The sequence below is a fragment of the Ornithorhynchus anatinus genome, chromosome 5, assembly GCF_004115215.2.
Source record: "Ornithorhynchus anatinus isolate Pmale09 chromosome 5, mOrnAna1.pri.v4, whole genome shotgun sequence".
NCBI classification, from domain to species: Eukaryota; Metazoa; Chordata; class Mammalia; order Monotremata; family Ornithorhynchidae; genus Ornithorhynchus; species Ornithorhynchus anatinus.
The window spans coordinates 16,855,474-16,873,263 of NC_041732.1; the positions used below are offsets into that span (position 1 = coordinate 16,855,474).

Genomic DNA, 17,790 nt, shown 5'->3' on the forward strand with positions numbered 1-17,790 from the left:
TGACAGAGCCGGGTTTAGAACCCAGGTCCTTCTCCATCTGACTTCCAGTCCTGTGCTCCATCCGCTAGGGCACGCTGCTTCTCAGAGAGTCACTTCACTTCTCTGGGCCTCAGTTCCCTCATCGGTAAAATGGAGCTTAAGACTGTGAGCCCCATGAGGAACAGGGACTGTATCCAACCTGATTTGCCTGTATCCACCCCAGTGCTTAGTACAGTGCCTGGCACATAGGAAGCGCTTAACAAATACCATTATCATTATTATTATTACTAAGCCATGCTGTTCCTAAACGTTGGAACATATCAAGCCCAGTGACTCCGAACCCGCGAGAGCGGAACCATGCCCCGGCTTCCTCCCGCTCGCCTTTCCCACAGGCCTCACGGGCCTGTCCGGACGGTGCCTGATCTGGATGTACTGGTCACCGCTGCTGTTCTGCTGGTCGCTGCTGGAGGCCAGGGACCCGGAATCGGACTCGGTGAAGGAGCGCTCTGCCCGACGGATCCGGGGGGCCCAGGCACCATTCCTGGGGGGTCGCTTCCGGTGAAGGTAAGGTGGGCCGCCGAAGCCCCCCTCCCACGACCTGTGGATGACGGCTCTGCCGCACAGGGAAGGGCTGCCTGCCCCCTCGCCGATGAAGAAGTGGGGTGCCTGGCGTAGGTCGGACAGCGAGTGGGGGCGGTAAGATCTCCCTGCAGGATCCCTCCTCTGTTCCTCCTCCTCTTCCTCCTCCTCCTCCTCTTCCTCCCGCTCCTCCTTGCTCAGGGGCGGGGAATACGCCAACTGGGGTTCCCACAGCACGTAACGGCGGACGCCCCTAGGGTAGGCCTCATCCCCTTGAAGGTGCCGGGAAGGCCGGGCGAAGGAGCGGGGCGGCTTCTTAAGGGTCTCATGCTCATTCACCAGGAAGTAGCAGGGGGCGGGGGTCCTCCCGCCTCCCCTGAGTGGGACCCCCCCTTCGAGGGTGTCAGGATGTGCCTGCCAGACATCTCTCCAGTAGAGTGGCTCCGAGAGGATCTCCGTGCGCCTCCTCAGGGTCACGGGCGTGTAGAATCCGGCTTTCAGGGGTCTGCCCGGGCTTTGGCGGGGGATGCTGGGATACCTTAAAATGGGGAAAGGATCCCTCCATCTGCCCCTCTTCAGAATCAGCACCCCCCATCCTCCCTCTTTGGGCCCTGTCAGGTCCTGACCCTCTCCCCGCCACCCTAGCAGAGCTCCCCGTTCTCTGGTCGTCCATCCTCCCAAGTCCAGCCCGGTGGGCCGGTGGGGTCTTACCTACAGGCCAGTTGCTTGGACCCCATGGTGGAGCCTTGGGCTGGGGTCCCGGGAGGCGTGGCCAGGGGCCTACGGATCTCCGCGGGGAGCACCGTCTGTGAGATGGTCCGAACCCCTCCTCCCGGAGAGCCCGGAACGACGGGTCCGCCGTTCCTCCGGGGGGTGCCGGGGCGCGCTGGGGGCCGCTGACCGGCCGACTCGGCCTCACCCTCCTTTGGCGGCCTGGTCTCACTGCCCTCCTGCGTTTGGATCCTGGCTAGACACAGGAGGAAGATGTTCGGTCCAGGGACTGCAAGATCTTATCAGAGAAATAGGGTGCCTCCTCTATTCCAGGGGAAGTACGCGTGGGGGTATAGGGGGATTGGGGGATTGCAGCATGGTGAGGGGCATCAAGGAGTCACCGGGCGGACAGAGGAGGTGGGGGCTAGAGGAAGGCGGCCCATGGAGTTGGAGGAAGGAGCAAGGGATGCTGGAAGATCAGAGGGGGAATGATGTAGCGAATGGAGCAAGGGCCTGAGAGTCAGAAGTCATGGGTTCTGATTATGGCTCCATCAGTTGTCTGCTTCTACTTCTCTGGGCCTCAGTTTCCCTCATCTATCAAACAGTAATTCAGATGGGGAGCTCCAAGCGGGACGGGGACTATGCCCAACTCGATTTGCTTGTATCCACCCCAGCGCTTAGTACGGTGCCTGATCAATACCCATAATTATTATCATTATTAGGGTGCCAGGGAATTGGAGGGTGGGGAGAGAGGCTTTGGAAATTGAAAAAGGGCGGTAGGATGAGAGGGGTGCAGGAGCCCTGGAGATCAGATGGGGGAGCAGGGGACCTGAGAGATTATTATTATTATTATTATTTAAAATTATTATTTTAATTATAATTAATTGGTATTAATAATAATAATATAAGCAGACAAGTGGCAGAACAGGGATTAGAACCCACAACTTTCTAATTCCCAGGCCCAGGTACTATCCAGTAGGCCACGCTGCTTCTCATCTGTAAAATGGGGATTAAGAGAAAGGGGGCCTCGGTTGCCGTGGGTGGGGTCTGTCAATGTTCAGACTCTGTGCTGAACCAGATGCACTCTGTCTCCCACTTTCTCTACCTGCCCCCGCATCCCTTATTTCTCCATAGGCCTCCCACGAGAAAGAAAATCCCTCTGTCAGACAAGTCAGAGATTCCCAGGTGTGGGGGAGATATGGGGTAGGGGGGCTTTCTCAGTGGGACCAATTGCTTGGGCCACCTAAACCCGTGGCTGGCTGGCCCCCGCCACAGTAATAATAATAATAATGATAGTTATAGTAGTTGTTAAGAGCTTACTACGTGCCAAGCACTGCTCTGAGTGCTGGGGTCAATACAAGTTAAGTTCTTACTAGGTGCCAGGCACTGTATTAAGTGCTGGGGTGGATAGCAAATCGGGTTGGACCCAGTGCCTGTCCCACTTGGGCTCACAGATTTCATCCCCATTTTACAGATGAGGGAATTGAGGCCCAGAGAAGTAAAGTTACTTGCCCAAGGTCACGCAACAGTCATGTGGCAGAGCCAGGATTAGAGTCCAGGACCTTCGTACTCCCAGGCCCATGCTCTTTCCACTAGGCCACACATAATAATAATAATAATAATGTTGGTATTTGTTAAGCACTTACTACGTGCAGAGCACTGTTCTAAGCACTGGGGTAGATACGGGGAATGAGGTTGTCCCACGTGAGGCTCACAGTCTTCATCCCCATTTTACAGATGAGGGAACTGAGGCACAGAGAAGTGAAGTGACTTGCTCACAGTCACACAGCTGACAAGGGGCAGAGTCGGGATTCAAACCCATGACCTCTGACTCCCAAGCCCGGGCTCTTTCCACTGAGCCATGCTGCTTCTCTAACCTCTCCCAGGATTTCGCTCTCCCTGCAACTGGCTCGGCCACAGTGGCTAGCGGCGGCAGACTTGGGTGAGCCCTGACCAGACACACCGACTCTGCTTCTGGCCTTCTGGTTTTCCCTTCTCTCCCACTCACCGGCTGTCATCTGGATGACCTTCCTCTTGTCTTCTGACCTGCCCTGAAAAAGCACAGAGATTCGTGACTGTTAGTTATTAGGTTAAAAATAAAACAGAAACCTAATAAGATGCTCCAGGGCAGGAGAGATCCCCCTGGTAGAGGGGGACAGCGCTCTGGCCAGACGATAATAATAAAATAATGGTAAGTTTTTAAGCATTAACTATGTGTCGAGTACTGTTCTATGCACTGGGGGTGATACAAGCTAATCAGGTTGGACTCAGTCCCTGTCCCACATGGGGCTCATAGTCTTAATCCCCATTTTCCTGATGAATCAACTGAGGCCCAGAGAAGTGAAGTGACTTCCCCAAGGTCTCCCAGCAGACAAGTATCGGAGGTCCCTCTGACTCTCAGGCCTGGGCTCTATCCACTAGGCCATGGAGTTCGCCTCGTCCAAAACTCACAGTAACAGTTGTGGTTTTCGTTAAGCTCTTACTGTACTGAGCACTATACTAAATGCTGGAGTAAATAGCAAATCATCTAGTTGGACCTAGTCCCTATCCCACACTGGGCTTACAGTCTAGGTGTAGCTTAGTCATTCATTCATTCAATTGTATTTATTGAGCACTTACTGTGTGCAGAGCACTGTACTAAGCGCTTGGAAAGTACAATTCGGCAACAGATAGAGACAATCCCTACCCAACTACGGGCTTACAGTCTAGAAGGGGGAAACGGACAACAAAACAGGTAGACAGGTAGTCCGACCTGGATAGCAATAATAATAATAATGATGGTACTTGTCAAGTGCTTACTATGTGCCAGGCACTGTACTAAGTGCAAGGGCGGATACAGGCAAATCAGCTTGGACACAGTCTCTGTCCCATGTGGAACTCACAGTTTCAATCCCCATTTGACAGATGAGGTAACTGAGGCTCAGAGAAGTGAAGTGACTTGCCCGAAGTCAAACAGCAGACAAGTAACAGAGCCAGAATTAGAACGCACGACCTTCTGATTCCCAGTCCCGTGCTCTATCCACTACGCTATGCTGTGGGGGTGGATGATGGATGCCTGCTTTTCCCCTACCTTCTCTCCTTTCTGCGTCACCCTTCCACTTGGAATTGTACCCTTTTTTCACCCGACTGTTTGTCTCCCCCGTTTAGACTGTGAGCCCATTATTGGGCAGGGATTGTCTCTATCTGTTGCTGAATTGTACTAAGCACTCCAAGGGCTTAGTACAGTGCTCTGCACATAGTAAGGGCTCAATAAATACTATTGAATGAATGAATTAACCAGTTTACTAGCTGGTTGATTGACTGACCCACTGAGTGGCTGACCTACTGACCGCCTGGGGGTCATTCATTCAATATTCATTCAGTAGTATTTATTGAATCATTATTCAATTATCAATTATGAATTGGGTCATCTAGAAGGAGCTACAGTATTTCTTAAGCACTTACTATGTGCCAGGCACTGTTCTAAGCACCGGTGTGGACAAAGCAAATCGGGTTGGACACAGTTCCTCTCCCACATGGAGCTCACAGTCCAGATGAGGTAACTGAGACCCAAAGAAGTGAAGCAACTTGCCCAAGGTCAGTCACACAGCAAATAATTATAATGCTATGTGCCAGGTACTCTACTAAGCTCTGGGGTAGATACAAGGTAATCAAGTTGGACACCATCCCTGTCCCTCAAAGGGCTCACAGTCTTCATCCCCATTTTTCGGATGAGGTAACTGAGGCCTAGAGAATAGAAGCTACTTTCCCAAGGTCATACATCAGGCAAATGGAGGGGTTGGAATTAGAACCCATGATCCAAAGCTCCGTCGGCTCCTCTTTCGGGCAATACTCACATTCTGCATCTGCAGCCGCAGCTGATTATTGGTGAGCTTTAACGACCTCGCAATGCTCTGCAGGTAGTAGATCAGCATGCTGGGGGGAAAGCCTGAATGAACAATGGAACACCCCGAGCCACGTCTTCCCCCCACCCAAAAACATTCTGGGAGCCCAGGCCCCCCCCGAATCCCCAATCTTCCTCCACGGCACCCCTCTGTCAGGACTAGGGGTGTTTCAATCCAGACAGCCCCCGGTTGGGTGCATGCTAGTGTGACCTAGTGAACCGAGCACGGGTCCAAGAGTCAGAAAGACCGGGTTTCTAATCCCGGCTCTGCTGCTTGTCTGCTGGGTGACCTCGGGCAAGTCACTTAACAAATGTCACAATTATTATGCCACAGTACCATCCAGACTCCAGCTGGCCACGGCACGTGAGTGAAAATAGGGAGGCATATTGGACTATCTGGAAGTCACTCCTTTCTTTCATTTATTCATTCATTCATTCTATCATATTTATTGAGTACTTACTGGATGTGGAGCACTGTACGAAGCACTTGGTGGAGTACAGTACAACAACAACAATAATAATAATGATAAAATTATGGTATTTTTTGAGCTCTTACCATGTGCCAGGCACTGTACTAAGTGCTGGGATGGATACAAGGAAATCGGATTGGACATGGTCCCTGTCCTGCATGGGGCTCACAGTCTTAATCCCCATTTTCCAGATGAGGTCACTGAGGCCCAGAAAATGATGATGATGGTATTTGTTAAGCGCTTACTAAGTGCCAAGCACAGTTCTAAGTTCTGGAAGTAAAGTGACTTGCCCAAGGCCACACAGCAGGCAAGCAGCAGAGCCGGGATCAGAACCCATGACCTTCTGACTCCCAGGCCCATGCTCTATCCCCTAGGCCATGCTGCTTCCCATAATAAACAGACATGCTCCCTGCCCACCATGAGCTCACAGTCGAGATGGGGAACAGTTTATTGGGGGGAACAGCCAGGGGTCCCCACAGGCGCCAGTGGGACTCACAAGAGCAGCAGCAGAGCCGGCAAGATGACCACAGGGCTGCTGATGTAGCCGACCGCTGTGCTGACCCACAGTGGAAAGTCCGTCTTAATGGTGTCTGACACAACGTCGTAAATTTTCTCCTGCCCGCTGTGGGAGAGAGAGGTCAGCCCGTCCTTGAGGGCAGGGCCCCCTTGCTAGTATAGCCAGGGGATGAGATGGAGGTGTACCTAACCACTTGGGACCAAACCGCAGGGGGGAGGGTGGTATCTGACCTCCCCACTACCCCCCAAACCCCAAAGGTCTTTACTGTGCCAGCAGGAAGATTCAGGGAGCAGATACGGGGTATGGAGCATTTCCATCCTAGACCCCTGCCACAGGAGGTTGATGTGGATGCAGAGCTTGCTGTAAAGGGAGTCATTCATTCTGTCAATCGCATTTTTTGAGAGCTCACTGTGTGCTCTGCACTGTACTAAACGCTTGGGAGATTCAATGCAACAATAAGTTCAGATACAGGGGTCCTCCTGGGTTCATGAGGCCCAGAAATGGGGGCCTGGCCTAGGTTTGGGCCATCAGATGGTAGCCCCTCACTCTCCCTCATCCCTCCTGGAGGTGAGCCAGGGGCAAGCGACTGGTTGGTCGCAATGTCTGACTCAGAGCTGGTGGTTTGGGGGCAGATGAGATACTGAGGGGAACACCGGGCACGGACATAAGAAGCAGCATGGCCTAGTGGATAGAGAGTGGGCCTGAGAGTCAGAAGGACCTGGATTTTAATCCTGGCTCCACCATATGCCTGCTGCATGACCTTGGCAAGTCGCTTCACTGCTCTGGGACTCAGTTACCTCATTTGTAAAATGGCTATTAAGAGTGTGAGCCCCATGTGGGACAGAGACTGTGTCCAACCTGATTAAGTTGCATTTACCCCATGCTTAGAACAGTTCTTGACACATAGTAAGTGCTTAACAAGTACCATTATTTTATTACTATTATTATTGTTATTATTTTTATTATTAAGGGGAGCTTCCCAGTGCTACTTCTGCACCTTCTGACACAGGGGACCATGTGGTCAAGCGTCAACCTCATTGAGAAGCCTTGGGCTCAGCTGCCTCTAGACTGTAAACTTGTTGTGAGCAGGGAATGTGCCTGCTTATTGTTCTATTGTATTTTCCCAAATGCTTAGTACAGTGCTCTGCACACAGTCAGGGCTCAATAAATGCGAATGAATGAATGAATGAATGAATGAATGAATTACTGCCACATACTGCTCTCAGGCCCCACCTTCTCCTCCGCTTCCCAATTTACCTCCTTTAAGGTCCTTCTATAAGTCCCCTCTGGGAGCTTACTGATAATAATAACATTCATTCAATCATATTTATTAAGTGCTTACTGTGTGCTGAGCACTGTACTAAGCGCTTGGGAAAGAACAATAGAACAATAAAGAGTGACAATCCCTGACAACAATGAGCTCACAGTCTACATGGGGGGAGAGAAACATCAATACAAATAAATGGACAGATTATATACAGATATATGCACAAGTGCTGCGGGGCTGGGAGAGTGTGGAGGAGCAAAGGAAGCAAGTAATGGTGATGCAGAAGGGGGTGGAAGATGAGGAAAAGTGGGGCTTAGTCTGGGAAGTCCTCTTGGAGGAGATGTGCCTTCAGCAAGACTTTGAAGGTGGGAAGAGTCATTGTCTGGAGGATTTGAGGAGGGAGGATGTTTCGGGCCAGAGGCAGGATGTGGGGCAGGGGTTGGAGGCAAGACAGGAGAGATGGAGGCAACAGTGAGAAGATTAGGACCAGAAGAGCGAAGTGTGCAGGCTGGTTTGTAGAAGGAAAGAAGTGAGGTGAGGTAGGAGGGGGAGAGGTGATGGAGTGCTTTAAAGCCAATGGTACAGAGTTTTTATTTGATACAGAAGTGGATAAGCAACTCCTGGAGATTTTTGAGGAGGGAGAAGACATGTCCTGAACGTTCCTGTAGAAAGATGATCAGGGCAGCGGAGTGAAGTATGGACTGGATTGGGGAGAAGCAGGAGTTTGGGAGGTCAGCAAGATACAGGAATCTAGGTGGGATAGGAAACGTGTTAGTTTGGATGAAGAAGAAAGGGCAGATTTTAGTGAAGTCGTGAAGGTGGAATTGACAAGATCTGGTGATGCATTGAATATGTGGGTTGAGTGAGGGAGAGGTGTCAATGAAAACACCAAGGTTACAGGCTTATAAGACGGGAAGGATGGTGGTGCCATATACAGTGATGGGAAAGTCCAGGAGAGGACAGGGTTTGGGTGGAAAGATAAGGAGCTCTGTTTTAGACATGTTAAGTCAGAGGTGATGGGAGGACATCCAAGTACAGATGTCCTGAAGGCAGGAGAAGATGTGAGCCTGGAGAGAGGGAGAGATCTGGGCTGGAGATATAGATTTGGGTGTCATCTGCATAGAAATGGGAGTTGAACACGTGGAAGTGAATGAGTTCTCCAAGGGAATGAGTGTAGATGGAGAATAGAGGGGACTGAGAACTGAACCTTGAGGGACCCCCAGTTAGGGGGTAGGAAGCAGCGAAGGAGCCCGGGAAGGAGACTGAGAAAGATAGGAGGAGAACCAGGAGAGGACAGAGTCAGTGAAGCCAAGGTTGGATAATGTCTCCAGGAGAAAGGGGTGGTCCACAGTGTCAAAAGGCAGCTGAGAGGTTAAGGAGGTTTAGGATGGAGTAGAAGCCATTGGATTTGGTAAGAAGGAGCTCATTGGTGACCTTTGAGAGGGCAGTTTCAGTGGAGTGAAGGGGATAGAAGTCAGATTAGAGGGGGTCCAGGAGAGAGTTGGAAGAGAGGAATTCGAGAAAGTGGGTGTAGAAGACTCATTCAAGGAGTTTGGAAAGCAATGGTAAGAGGGAGATGGGGAGATAACTGGAGGGGTCGGGGGGTCAAGAAAGGGTTTTTTTAGGATGGGGGAGAAATGGGCATGTTTGAAGGTAGTGGGGAAGAAGCCATTGGAGAGTCAATGGTTGAAGATGACTGTTAGAGAGGGAAGAAGGAAGGGGGCAAGAGTTTTTATAAGGTACAAAGGAATGGGGTCCAATGTACATGTGGAGGGGGTGGCCTTTAAGAAGAGGCAGATCTCCTCTGGAGATACTGCTGGGAAGGATGGGAAAGTTGAAGAGAGGGCCAAGAGGGCAAGGGGCGGAGGAGGAGAAGAGGCAATTTTAGAGAGCTTATACCTGATGGTGTTAATTTTCTTAATAAAATAGATGGCCAGGTCACTGGGGGCAAGGGATGGGGGAGGCGGGGAGACAGGGGGTCAGACGAGGGAGTTAACTGCCTGGAACAACTGGTGAGGGCGATGGGCATGGGGGTCAATAAGGGAAGAAAAATAGTTTTGCCGGGCAGAGGAGAGGGCAGAGTTAAAGCAAGAAAGGACAAACTTGAAGTGGACAAGGTCAACCTGATATTTAGATTTCCGCCAGCGATGTTCTACAGCTTGAGCACAAGAGCAAAGGAGGAGGACAGTGCAGGTGATCTAGGGCTGTGGGTTAGTGGTAAGAGAGCAACGAAGGGTAGGGGAGCAAGTGAGTTGAGTTCAGTAAAGACAGTGGTGTTGAGAGCATCTATTTGGTCATCAAGAGTGGGTAGATTGGGTATAGAGGCTAAGTTGGGCGTGATGAGGTGAGAGAGTTGGATGGGGTCTAGATATCGGAGGTCTCTGTGGGAGAATAGCACAGGTTTACAAGGAGGCTGAGTGTGGGAGAAGAGGCAAGTGAGAAGGTAATAATTGTGCTATTTGTTAAGTACTTACTATAATAATGATGGTATCCATTTCTCCAAAAGCATCTCTCCCCACCTTGCCCCCCGCCCTCTCTTCCCACTCTCGATGATCAGGTCACCACGCTCAACTCCACCCTCTCTACTCATCTCAACTCTCTCGCCCCCCTTTCCCTCTGCCGCTCTCGGTCCACTAACCCACAGCCCTGGGTCACCGCCTCTGTCCGCCTCCTACGCTCCTATGCTCGGTCTGCCGAGCGCTGCTGGCGAAGGTCCAAGCACCAAGCCGACCTTATCCATTGTAAATTTGTCCTTTCCTGCCTTAACTCTGCCCTCTCCTCTGCCAGGCAAAACTTCTTTTCCTCCCTCATCGACACCCATGCCCATTACCCCTGCCAATTGTTCCGGACCTTGAACTCTCTCCTTAGGCCCCCTGTTCCTCCCCCCACCCCCATCCCTCACCCCCAATGATCTGGCCACCTACTTCATCACGAAAATTAACACAGTCAGGTCTGGACTCCCCAAAGTCACCCCTCCCCCTCCTGCCTCCCCCCGCCCAACCCTCTCCCCTACTCTCCCATCCTTTCCTGCAGTATCCTCAGAGGAGATCTCCTCCCTCCTCTCAAGTGCCACCCCCTCCACCTGTGCCTCGGACCCCATTCCCGCTCACCTTATAAAAACCATCGCCCCTGCCCTCCTCCCCTCCTTAACTTCTATCGTTAACCGCTCACTCTCCAATGGCTTCTTCCCCTCTGCCTTCAAACATGCCCATGTCTCCCCCATCCTAAAAAAACCCTCTCTCAACCCCACTTCCCCTTCCAGTTACTGCCCTATCTCCCTACTACCCTTCCTTTCCAAGATCCTAGAACGAGTCGTCTACACTCGCTGCTTAGAATTCCTTAACTCCCATTCTCTCCTGGACCCCCTCCAATCTGGCTTCTGTCCTCTCCACTCTACCAAGACTGCTCTCTCTAAGGTCACCCATGACCTCCTTCTTGCCAAATCCAATGGCTCCTACTCTATTCTAATCCTCCTTGACCTCTCAGCTGCCTTTGACACTGTCAACCATCCCCTTCTCCTCCACACCTTATCTCACCTTGGCTTCCCAGACTCCGTCCTCTCCTGGTTCTCCTCTTATCTCTCTGGCCGGTCATTCTCGGTCTCCTTCGTGGGCTCCTCCTCTCCTTCCCATTCTCTAACTGTTGGGGTTCCCCAAGGGTCAGTTCTTGGTCCTCTTCTGTTCTCCATCTACACTCACTCCCTCGGTGCACTCATTCGCTCTCACGGCTTCAACTATCATCTTTATGCAGATGACACACAGATGTACATCTCTGCCCCTGTCCTCTCCCCCTCCCTTCAGGCTCGTATCTCCTCCTGCCTCCAAGACGTCTCTACCTGGATGTCTGCCCACCACCTAAAACTCAACATGGCCAAAACTGAGCTCCTCATCTTCCCTCCCAAGCCCCTCCTCTTCCTGACTTCCCTGTCACTGTGGACGGTACGACCATCCTTCACGACTCTCAGGCCTGCAACCTCGGTGTCATCTTTGTCTCGGTGCTCTCGTTCATCCCACACATCCGATCTGTTACCAAAACCTGCTGGTCTCACCTTTATAATATAGACAAGATCCTCCCTTTCCTCTCCACCCAAACAGCAATCTTACTGTTATCGGCTCTCGTAATATCCCGGCTAGATTACTGTGTCAGCCTGCTCTCTGATCTCCCTTCCTCCTCTCTCTCCCCACTCCAGTCTATTCTTCACTCCGCTGCCCGACTCATCTTCCTGCAGAAACGCTCTGGGCATGTCACTCCCCTTCTTAAAAACCTCCACTGGTTGCCTATCAACCTCCATACGAAACAAAAACTTCTCACTCTAGGCTTCAAGGCTCTCCATCACCTTGCCCCCTCCTACCTCTCCTCCCTTATCTCTTTCCACTGCCCACCCAGCACGCTCCGCTCCTCTGCCGCCCACCTCCTCACCGTTCCCCGTTCTCGCCTATCCCACCATTGACCCCTGGGCCACGTCCTCCCATGGTCCTGGAATGCCTTCCCTCCTCACCTCCGCCAAACTAATTCTCTTCCCCTCTTCAAAACCCTACTTAAAGCTCACCTCCTCCAAGAGGCCTTCCCAGACTGAGCTCCCCTTTTCCCTCTACTTCCTCTACCCCCCCTTCACTTCTCTGCAGCTAAACCCTCTTTTCCCCCCATTTCCCTCTGCTCTTCCCCCTCTCCCTTCCCATCCCCTCAGCACTGTACTCATCCACTCAACTGTATATATTTTCATTACCCTATTTATTTTGTTAATGAAATGTACATCGCCTTGATTCTATTTATTTGCTATTGTTTTAATGAGATGTTCATCCCCTTGATTCTATTTATTGCCATTGGTCTTGTCTGTCCGTCTCCCCTGATTAGACTGTAAGCCCATCAAAGGGCAGGGACTGTCTCTATCTGTTACCAATTTGTACATTCCAAGCACTTAGTACAGTGTTCTGCACATAGTAAGCGCTCAATAAATACTATTGAATGAATGAAGTTTACTGTGTGCCAAACACTGTTCTAAGTGCTGGACTATGTGCCAGACACAGTTCTAAGCGCTGGGAGAGATACAAGTTAATCAGGTTAGGCACAGTCCCAGTCCCATGTGGGGCTCACACTCTTAATCTCCATTTTAAAGATGAGGTCTCTGATGTACACAACAAATGAAGCGACATGCCTAAAGTCACCCAGCAGACATGAGGCAGAGCAGGAATTAGAACCCAGGTCCTTCTGAGTCCCGGTCCCCTAGTATTCTGAGCTTCTTCCAGAGGGCCCCAGCAGACCAGCCCACACCCAAGGGGCAGGCTAATTTAGAAGCCAAGTGGACAGGGCCATGGTCAAGAAATACCTCTGATTGATTAGGGGTGGGAGAGACTGATTCTTGGGCCTCCACCCCTCAAGACTCAGCATCGGGACAGGCTGCGACGTTGCTCATGGCCCTTCCTGACAACAAGGGATATCTGGCTAAGGATACACCCAGGATCCTCCTCTCCCATATCTGGAGGAGGAATAGGATCCTTGACATTTGAGCCCAGTGCCACTAATAATAATGATAATAATTTTGGTAATTGCTAAGCGCTTACTATGTGCCAGGCACTATACTAAGTGCTGCGGTGAACACAAGCAAATCAGGTTGAGCACAGTCCCTGTCCCATGTGGAGCTCACACTCTCGATCCCCATTTGACAGATGAGGTCGCTGAGGCCCGGAGAAGTGAAGTGACCTTCCCAAAGTCACCCAGCAGGCAAGTGGCAGAGCTGGGATGAGAATCAGGTCCTTCTGACTTCCATCTACTCGACCATTCTGCTTCTCACTGTGTGAGTTCCACAGGTCTGTTCTGAAAGAAAACTCCCCGGGAATAGGAGAAGTGGGAGAGAGGGGGATGGGAAGAGGTGGGGAAAGAGGGGGATTCCTGCTTCCCATCACCCACCTGAAAGGACCGCAGTTCAAGGAAGGCTTGTAGCGAGCGATGGCGAAGATGGTTGGGAGCATACAGAGAAACAGCATGAACAGCAGCATGGCCAAGTAGAAGTTATTGGACCTGCAGGCAGATGAGGTCAGAAATCTACTATCTTCCTCCAATCTTGCCCGAGAGTTAATTTTCGTTAACATCTGTCTCCCCCAGATGTTAGACTGTAAGCTCCCTGTGGGCAGGGATCATGTCTACTGACTCTAGGGCTGCTTTCCTACTCCAACCCAGCCTCACACTTCGCTCCTCTAATGCTAACCTTCCCACTGTACCTCCATCTCGTCTATCTCGCCACCCACCACTCCCGCCCACATCCCCCTTTTGGCCTGGAACATCCTCCCTCCTCATATCCAACAGACAATGACTTAAAAGTCTTATTGAAGGCCCATCTCCCCCAAGAGGCCTTCCTTGACTAAGCCCTTCTTTCCTCTTCTCCCACTCCCTTCTGCCTCACCCTGACTTGCTCCCTTTATTCACCCTCCCATCCCAGCTCCACAGCACTTATTGTCCACATCTATAATTTATTTCTGTTAATGTCTGTCTCCCCACCTCTAGGCTATAAGCCCATTGTGGGCAGGGAATGTGTTTATTGTTGTATTCTCTCAAGCGCTTAATACAGTGCTCTGCATACAGAAAGCACTCAATAAATACGAATGAATGAATGAATGCTTAATACAGTGCTCAGCACACAGTAAGTGCTCAGTAAATAGCATGATTTAATGTTGGTATTTGTTAAGCGCTTACTATGTGCCGAGCACTGTTCTAAGCGCTGGGGGAGACACAGGGGAATCAGGTTGTCCCACGTGGGGCTCACAGTCTTCATCCCCATTTTACAGACGAGGGAACTGAGGCTCAGAGGAGTGAAGTGACTTGCCCATAGTCACACAGCTGACAAAGTGGCAGAGCTGGGATTCGAACTCATGAGCCCTGACTCCAAAGCCCGTGCTCTTTCCACTGAGCCACGCTGCTTCTCCAATAATAATGTTGGTATTTGTTAAGCGCTTACTATGTGCCGAGCACTGTTCTAAGCGCTAGGGTAGACACAGGGGAATCAGGTTGTCCCACGTGGGGCTCACAGTCTTAATCCCCATTTTACAGATGAGGTCACTGAGGCACCGAGAAGTTAAGTGACTTGCCCAAAGTCACACAGCTGACAAGTGACCGAGCTGGGATTCGAACCCATGTCCTCTGACTCCAAAGCCCGTGCTCTTTCCACTGAGCCACGCTGCTTCTCACAAGAGCTTGGGGTCAGGGACGTCTCTTCTTCTTCCTCAGTGCTCTGCACACAGTAAGCACTCAATAAATATGATTGAATGAATGGGCCTGGCTGTCAGTGAAGCAGTTCAACAGGGATCATGGGTCTGAGGAGCTGAGTGTATGAGCGCTTACTGTGTGCAGAGCACTATACCGAGCACTTGGAGAGAAGCATCGCCTAGTGGATAAAGCACGGGCTTGGGAGTCAGAAGGACCTGGGTTCTAATCCCAGATCTGCCACTTGTCTGCTGTGTGACCTCGGGCAAATCCTTTAATTTCTCTATGGTTCAGTTCCCTCCTCTGTAAAATGGGGATAAAGACTGTCAGCCCCATTTGGGGCAGGGACTTTGTACAACCCAATTATCTTATATCTACTTCAGTGCTTAAAACATTGCCTGGAGCATAGTAAGCCCTTAACAAATGCCATTTATTATCATCATTATTAGCAGCATAATGATGTTCATATTTGTAATTTATTTAGACTTTATTTAGACTTCCCTCTAGACTTAAAACTCACTGTGCGCAGAAAATGTGTCAGTTTATTGTTCTCTTGGACCCTTCCAAATGCTTAGTACAGTGCTCTGCACACCGAAAGCCTAAGCGCTCAATGACTATGATTAAATGAATCAATAAATATGATTGATTGATAGATAGATGGATCTTCCTGGATGATCCCTACCATCCCACTGGGTCCCCTCCCCTTCACAGGGCTCAGCCCGACCCCCACCGTCCACGGCGGCTCACCTAGAGGCACGGAACACCTGCTGATGGGGGACGTTGCAGGTAAGCACCGCCCAGCTGCGCAGGTACATAAGCCCGATCAGTTTGAGGACGTTGAATGCCGGCAGGCAAGGCGAGAAGAAGGCTCCCATCCTAAATGCCAGCGACCCGGGTTGTCTCAGGGCGGTACCTTGAAGGGCCCCATTGTTCCCCAGGGACCATCTGCCTCTCGGTCAGCCCCGAGGGACAGGCCTGTGACCCGCTCTTTTTTCGTTTGTTCGTTTCTAAATGTGTCTATTGTTGTATTGCACTCTTCCAAGCACTTAGTACAGTGCTCAGCTCACAATCAGCACTCAGTAAATACAACTGACTAATTGACCTGGCAACTCCATTGGTAAATTCTTTAGGTCTAATCTAAATCCCTCCTGTTGCAATTTCGAGTCCCTGCTGGGATTTTCCATGGAGATGGGTGGATTGGAGCAGTATGGGTGGGTGGGGTTTCCCTAGGCTGCAGCTGGACCCCACCCTCCCAGAAGTTGTTGGAATGATTCTTTATCTGCTGGGTGACCTTGGGCAAGTCACTTTACTTCTTTGTGCCTCAGTGACCTCATCTGTAACATAGGGATTAAAACTGTCAGCCTCACATGGGACAGGGACTGTGTCTGACCTGAATAGTTTATGTCTACTCCAGAGATTAGAACAATGCTTGGCATAAAGTAAGCACTTAACAAATACCCCAATTATTATAATAATCATTATTATTCTAGCCAACGTGTACCTCTACTGCCTTTTCCTGCCCTGAGAAAGAGGCAGTGGGCTCCAAAAGTCGCTACTAGTGTACATTGCCTAGGGTCTCGGCCCTCCGGGGATCCAGGAATTACCCTTCCCCACACCCTCCCACCCTGGGTGAGGGTCCCAGCCACAGGACCCAGGCCAGGGCCTCTACCTACCAAATCATCCCTTGGTTGTACACTAAATGCAACACGTTCTCGGCAATCTTGAATTCTCCGTATTCAGGCTGAGGGGAAAAAAATCCAAAAAGTCCGGTCTTCCCACACCACACCCACTCAAATTAACCCAGTGTCTGCTCCCTCAATCACCTTGTTCCCTCCTACCTCACTGGGTGCTTTCCTATTTTATCCCAGCCCATATACTTCACTCCTCTAATGCCAACCTACTCACTGTTCCTTGATCTCATCTATCTCACTGCTGACCTCTTGCCCACATCCTGCCTCTTGCTGGCATGCCCTCCCTCTTCAAATCTGACATACAATTTATCTCCCTGACCTTTAAAGCCTTACTGAAGGAACATCTCCTCCAGGAGGCCTTCCCTGACTAAGCCCTCCTTTCCTCTCACACTCCCTGCTGCATCACTCTGACTTGCTCCCTTTATTCATCCCCCCTTCCCAGCCCCACAGCTCTTATGTCCAAATCTGTAATTTTATTTATTTTTATTAATGTCTGTCTGCCCCTCTAGACTGCAAGCTCACTGTGGGCAGGGAATATGTCTGTTATAATGTTATATTGTACTCTCTCCAGTGCTTAGTCGCAGCCAGATCCACCTCCTTTTGTCCCTGAGGTCTCCAGGCCAGATCCCAACATTTTCTACTGTGACTGACCTCTGACCTTTGACCCCTGCTTCTCATGGTCTAAGCTTGTTATGGAGAGGGAACATATTCTGCTGATTCTGTTATATTGTCCTCTCCCAAGTGTTTGTCCAGTGCTCTGCACATAGTAAGTGCTCAATAAATACCATTAATTGATTGACCATGAGACTGAACTTCCAGGGATTGGGTCACTCTGGGTGATGTCACTAGGGGGTGGGGCTGGAGGTGGGGTGGAAGATTTGGGTTCCTCCCTCTCCTCCAATGGAGGGTCACCCCACTGGCCACTGGCCAAATGTCTGAACATCTTCTGGGCTGCGCACAGAGGGATGGGAGCCAGAGCCAGAAGGAGAAACACAGGATGGATTGTGGACTGAAAGCTCAATGCCATCTCAGTTTCAACGAACCCATCACCCCCCTGGCTGGTCTGCCTGGTCAAGAGGCGTAAGGGGAAGGACCCAGGAAATATGAGGGGAAAGATCCAGGGAGGAGGAGGGAGGAGCCAATTAGACTGAAGGCTCACCTCCTCCAGGAGGCCTTCCCAGCTAAGCCCCCCTTTTCCTCAGCTTCTCTTCCACTCCGCATCGTCTTGACTTGCTCCCTTTGCTCTACACTCTCTCCTCATCCCACAGCACTTATGTAAATAAGTATATATCTATAATTCTATTTATTTATATTGATGCCTGTTTACTTGTTTTACTTGTTTTGATGTCTGTCTCTCCCCTTCTAGACTTTAAGCCTGATGTGAGCAGGGATTGTCTTTATTGCTGAACTGTACTTTCCAAGCACTTAGTACAATGGTCTGCAAGTGCTCAATAAATAGGATTGAATGAATGAAAGGTAGCACAGTGGGGATCGAG

The 17,790-nt window shown here is 50.7% G+C and overlaps 1 protein-coding gene across 1 annotated transcript in view; it reads right to left on the reverse strand.

Moving 5' to 3' along the window:
• Positions 1-240: 240 nt before the first annotated feature.
• The window catches only part of TMC3 (transmembrane channel like 3), a 42,334-nt gene continuing 24,784 nt past the window's right edge, over positions 241-17,790 (reverse strand). The window contains exons 15-22 of the mRNA XM_039912284.1: positions 16,277-16,344; positions 15,351-15,479; positions 13,314-13,424; positions 6,119-6,244; positions 5,106-5,184; positions 3,278-3,320; positions 1,270-1,525; positions 241-1,096 (exon numbers count right to left, since the gene is read on the reverse strand). Of these exons, the coding sequence (XP_039768218.1) occupies positions 283-1,096; positions 1,270-1,525; positions 3,278-3,320; positions 5,106-5,184; positions 6,119-6,244; positions 13,314-13,424; positions 15,351-15,479; positions 16,277-16,344 (1,626 nt within the window). The 3' untranslated portion in view covers positions 241-282. The remainder of the gene's footprint in view (positions 1,097-1,269; positions 1,526-3,277; positions 3,321-5,105; positions 5,185-6,118; positions 6,245-13,313; positions 13,425-15,350; positions 15,480-16,276; positions 16,345-17,790) is intronic.